The sequence below is a fragment of the Rhamphochromis sp. 'chilingali' genome (assembly GCF_963969265.1).
Source record: "Rhamphochromis sp. 'chilingali' genome assembly, chromosome: 19".
Taxonomy (NCBI): Eukaryota; Metazoa; Chordata; class Actinopteri; order Cichliformes; family Cichlidae; genus Rhamphochromis; species Rhamphochromis sp. 'chilingali'.
Window position 1 is genome coordinate 34,430,584 of NC_137946.1, and position 5,183 is coordinate 34,435,766.

The 5,183-nt window shown below is 45.6% G+C and overlaps 1 protein-coding gene across 3 annotated transcripts; it reads left to right on the forward strand.

Annotated features, from left to right (window-relative positions):
- Nucleotides 1–234: 234 nt before the first annotated feature.
- On the forward strand, nucleotides 235–2,902 carry rps14 (ribosomal protein S14). 3 transcript variants are annotated; one of them, XM_080868020.1, is made up of 5 exons: nucleotides 235–315; nucleotides 1,456–1,610; nucleotides 1,692–1,853; nucleotides 2,380–2,456; nucleotides 2,790–2,902. In XM_080868020.1, the coding sequence occupies exons 2-5, from the start codon at nucleotides 1,462–1,464 to the stop codon at nucleotides 2,855–2,857; spliced, it is 456 nt and encodes a 151-aa protein (XP_080724146.1). In that variant the 5' UTR covers nucleotides 235–315; nucleotides 1,456–1,461; the 3' UTR covers nucleotides 2,858–2,902. The 3 variants fall into 3 exon arrangements, with proteins under 3 accessions (XP_080724146.1, XP_080724147.1, XP_080724148.1); XM_080868021.1 differs by having other exon boundaries at nucleotides 237–315; nucleotides 1,459–1,610; XM_080868022.1 differs by lacking the exon at nucleotides 235–315 and adding an exon at nucleotides 536–557.
- Nucleotides 2,903–5,183: the final 2,281 nt, after the last annotated feature.

Below are 5,183 nucleotides of genomic sequence, written 5' to 3' on the forward strand. Positions count from 1 at the left end.
TAAGTCAACATTTAGATATTGAAAACAATCCATATTAACAACAAAAAACAGTTCAGTCAGCTGTGAAACTCAAGGTGAATAGATACTGAAACTAAATTGAACATCAATAATATAATATAATATAATATAATATAATATAATATAATATAATATAATATAATATAATATAATATAAAACTACAATGAAATAAAATAAAACGTCCACGTGGCGGCGCCAGCTAGGCCTCGGTTTCCCGCCGGATATCGTCATCTTATCGCGCCGGAAGCGGAACCTCTTTCCTTTCTTGTTTCTGCTCAGTAAAGAGACGCACACAGGTGAGTCCGCTCCCGGTTTATATCCTCTGTAATCTCTGCTGCAGGTGACCATCCGCCGCTCTGCCTGGTCGGTGCTGACCCTGCGTCTCTTCCCGCGTCTGTTGGCGTTTGTATCGTTTCTCTGGCTGAAGGTTAATGGAGGATTTTTCATGTTTTGTCCTCTGTGGGAGTTTGTGTCCAGCCGCCATCTTAGCTCCACGCGAAGCCTCCTCAAAGGGAAACAAATACAACGCTAGAGCCAGGTGTGTGTCGCAAAGGTGTGCTAAAGAAGCGCGTGAAGTTTTAGGTGAAAGAGCAGGTAGAAAAACGCTCCGTGAGGTCCTGCCGGCTGCTCGGAGTCAACACAAGCTAACAGGCTAACATTAGCTTATGTTAGCCTCGGCGCTGCTACTGACGTTTCAAACTTTATTTAAAATGTCAGTGGTCGCAGCAAACACGCGCGTCCGAGTCTGCAGGCAGAGTCAGAGCCTCCTCAACCTGGACCGGGATGGACCGGGTCAGTGACACCACGTGACCGCGCGGTGGGTCCGTTATCGGACAGAGGGCACGTTCCAGTTGAAAACAAACGGAGCCGGGCTGTCCAGGGTCAAAGTTCAGAGTTAAAGTTTAGACTGGACCGGGTCAGGGTTGGTTGTTAGATAGTTTCTGAGCTGACCCTCCCAGTGAGGTGGGTCTGATCAGGGATCAACAGTGTGATCAGAAGCTCTCAGACTGAGGTTACTGTAGAGTTCATGTTCAGAGCTGATGTGATTGATTATTTATTGATCAGTCGAGATAATTGGCTCGTGTTTGTCTGTCATATTAGGTGAGTTTTCAGAGTTGGAGGATGCCGTCTGTGATTAGCTGTGTGCGGTGGGTTTTATTTTGGAGGTGTCCCGACTTTAATGTTGACCTGAGAGTTTCAGGATGTTAAGGTAAAACTCATAAAGAGGTCAGACCTGAACAGGAAGTGGGTTTGGGGTGTAATGGAGGCATGGGGAAACGCTGCTGGAAGGGAAGGTCTCACCGTGTTACGCTGCAGCGGCGGTCTAGTCTCGATGTCTGTATAAAGAATAGCTGGCTGTGATTGGTGATTCTCTGTGTGCGTGCTCGCTGTGACCTCATGCTCACATGTGTCTGACTCCTCTTCCTCCTCCTCAGCAGAAGATGGCTCCTCGTAAAGGGAAGGAGAAGAAGGAGGAGCAGGTGATCAGCCTGGGTCCTCAGGTGGCCGAGGGCGAGAACGTCTTCGGCGTCTGCCACATTTTCGCCTCCTTCAACGACACCTTCGTCCACGTCACTGACCTCTCCGGAAAGTATGTCCCCTCCGACCATCTGCTCGCCAAAATAAAAGCCGCTCTCTAATTGGTGCTAATGGTGTTTGTGTGTGTTTGCAGGGAGACGATCTGCCGTGTGACCGGTGGGATGAAGGTGAAGGCGGACAGAGACGAGTCTTCTCCGTACGCTGCCATGTTGGCGGCTCAGGACGTCGCTCAGCGCTGCAAAGAGCTCGGCATCACGGCGCTGCACATCAAGTTGAGGGCCACTGGGGGCAACAGGTAACCTGCACTCACCTGATTCTGTAGGCAGTGGGCTGACACTTTATTAGGTATATCTCAAGCACTGAACAGATCAATACAATTTCAAGTTACCAGGTTTAACCCAGTCAGGTGATCAGGGTTTAAATCCATGGTACTCAGCTGTACCTAATAAAGTGACAGGGGTGGAGTCAGTGAAGCAGAGTGAGTGTTTTTTTGTTTTTTTTTATTAAATCTGCCATTTCTGTGCAGGAAGCCTCTTCATTTGATCCAAATCTGAACCAAACTCCATTCAAAAAACTGTTGATTTTACTGAAACAGTTCAAGTGCAGTTCAGGTGAAGTCCTCAGCACGGTCTGTTCAAAGCTCTAACAATAGATAAAAGTCGAGTATTTATTGTTACCTTAGTAAGTCTGACTGGTTTAACTGGAGATAGACCAGCAGCCTCTGACTGCATCGCTGCAGGTCTGGGGTCAGCCAGGCCTTTCAAACCCAGGTGTGTGTGTGTTACCTGTCCGGGTGGTGACCTGCTCTGTTTTCCTTTCAGGACAAAGACTCCTGGTCCTGGAGCCCAGTCTGCTCTCAGAGCTCTGGCTCGATCCGGCATGAAGATCGGGCGCATCGGTAAGTTTGTTTTTATTCATATTAAAGTTTTTGAGTAAAAAACGTGTGTGTGTGTTATTCTGTTGTCATTTTCAACACCTTTATCGACCTGTCGGTGAACACCTGCGCTGCTCTCAGGTCAGCAGGTTTGTTTTCTCAGTGAGGGTCGGAAGCTTTAAACGACTCGGCGGATTTAAATTAACTTTATTCGTACATCTATCTGATTGACACAGTTTGAATCTGAGCTTTATTGACAGCCTGAACAGTGACGTTTCCTTTAACTCGGCTCTACATTCGTGTGACAGTGTTGACGAGCGTCTGATCATGTGATTGTTTCTTCCTCGTGTGTTTCAGAGGACGTCACGCCGATCCCGTCAGACTCGACCAGGAGGAAGGGCGGTCGCCGCGGTCGCCGTCTGTAAACTGTAAACAGCGACATTTTCACCACAATAAAAGATTAAAGTCGACTTCTGTCTCCGTGTCTCATCAATGGCCTGATCGCCGATCCATCGGTTTGAACTTCCTCACATGATTATGTGAACATTAATGTGAGCAGTGGGCGGAGCTTTGAGAAACCTTCATGTTTACAGTCAAACATTAAAATCTGATTAACAGTGCAAATGGGATCAGTCCACACTAGAGACTGTTGGTGCTGGAGGTACTTGAGTACTCGAGTACTGCAGTAGTTTAAAGTACTGTGGTATTTCCTGCTGTGCTGCAGGACATGAAGCTCTTTGATTATTGGATCAGGGATTGATTGATCTGATGGAGGTGGAGACAAAATGACAGGAACACCTGAAGCTTTTATAAAACGCATGTTCGGATGTTTCCAGGTGTTATTGTGTCCACCCTGTGGGTGTAGCTGTGGCTCTGACGAATGAAACATTCAGACCGTTTCTTCTTATGGAGGATTTGAGTCTGCGGGCCTTCGTTCAGTTTGTTTTTCTGTCGCACTAAAATAATCTGCTCGAGTTAAAATGATGACATCATGCTGACAAAGCTTTTCTTTTCCTTTTTTACAAAACTGAAACAATCATTTCAAATTGATTCACTCTGACTGTGAGTGAAGCTTCAGACACCACACTGAATCATATTTAATATTTATTTTATTTGGAAATAACGCTGATCTGTGAGGTCATTCTCAGGGCGGGGCTTCAGAGCAAGCTCAGACTGGTCACACAGGACTCTCCTCCTCCTCTGATTGGCTGAGCCTGCTGTTAGTCTTCAGTCTCTGACCACGCCTCAAAACTCCTGCAGACAGATTCGTCAATGAATGAATTTAAACTTCTGTGCGGATTTTTCTGCGTAATGCTTTAGTCTGACCAGCTGAGGGCGACATTTACCATCAGCTGCTCCAACCTGAAGGGTCGATCCCTCAGGTCACCACACCTGTGTGTGTCTGAGGAGCATTTAATGTTTTACAGCTGTTTAAAGACATTTATGTTGATGGTGTCTGTCGTCTCTGCGACTCTGTGCTCAGTTCCTGTCATGTGACTAATCCTGCACTGACCTGCAGAGGATTTTACTGCACAATTTACAGACCTTTACAAAAAATTTGAATATGATGAAAAAGTACATTTATGTCCATAATTCCATTCACAGTGTTGGGGAGTAATGGAATACATGTACCACCGTTACGTATTTAAAATACAAAATATGAGTAACTGGATTACACGGCGGTCTTTTCCTGTTTCATAAGGCTGAAGGGTTAGGGTGTCCACGCCGGTGAAAAACACAACACGCATTAAGAGGCCTTCGTGTCTGTGTCTCAAACTCGTGGCCCATATCACCTCTGCTTGCGGCCCGCATAATGACGTGAAGAAATGTTTAAAAAGTTATTCACAAAAATGATTTAATATGAAAGCAGCAGGCAGAGTGTTACAGGCGTCGCCCTAAAGCATGTAGCCTGATGGGCAGTGTAGTCCGTGCTGCAGGGAGGATGGGCTGCTGTACCTGTGATGTGTCTGTGAGCGAGGAGGGAGGAAAAGAGCCGAAAAGTAAGAGATGTCACCGAGCAGAAACAGGAGCTGGAAGCATGTGTTCGTATTATTGTAGGGTCGACCTTACAATACGAAGCACCTTGATGCGACTGTTGTTGTGATTTGGTGCTGTATCAATAAGATTGAATTGAATGTAGAGCATCTGCCTCCTCATTGTGCTGCCTGTTTTGTGGTTGTTCTTGTGACCCTTGCTTGACCCCCCCACACACAGATGTTTGAAAGCAGTATGGTGTGACAATATGGCCATTTGCAACATTTGTACTTTGGGGTCAAAAACGACCAAAGGAAGGAGTTGTTCAGTACTATGCTATGCAGTATTGGGGTAAGTTTTAAGTAATTTTTTTTTTTTTTTTTTTTTTTTGACTTTCTAACAGCTGTTGTCCTCTGGGGTTAAAAATGACCCCAAAGTACAAATGTTGCAAATGGCCATATTGTCACACCATACTGCTTTCATTTTTTTTTTTTTGGCCTGTCCCGTTTGGCTCTTTTGCATCAGAATTATTGTCTAAAGGCAAAGAAAGATGCCCAACGGATTTACTTTACCAAACTGACCATCCCAGCCTTGCCGTAATGGTCCATTTGATTCACCTTTTATTGTTTATTTTATTTTCACTTACTGAATACGGGACAGACTTGACTGGGGGAAAGAAGGGGAGAAAGAAAGAGGGAAAGAGAAACAGCTGAGGAGAGGGACGGGGAGAAGGGCAAAAAACAAAAACCAACAGAACGGGCAGAGAAAAAAAATGCA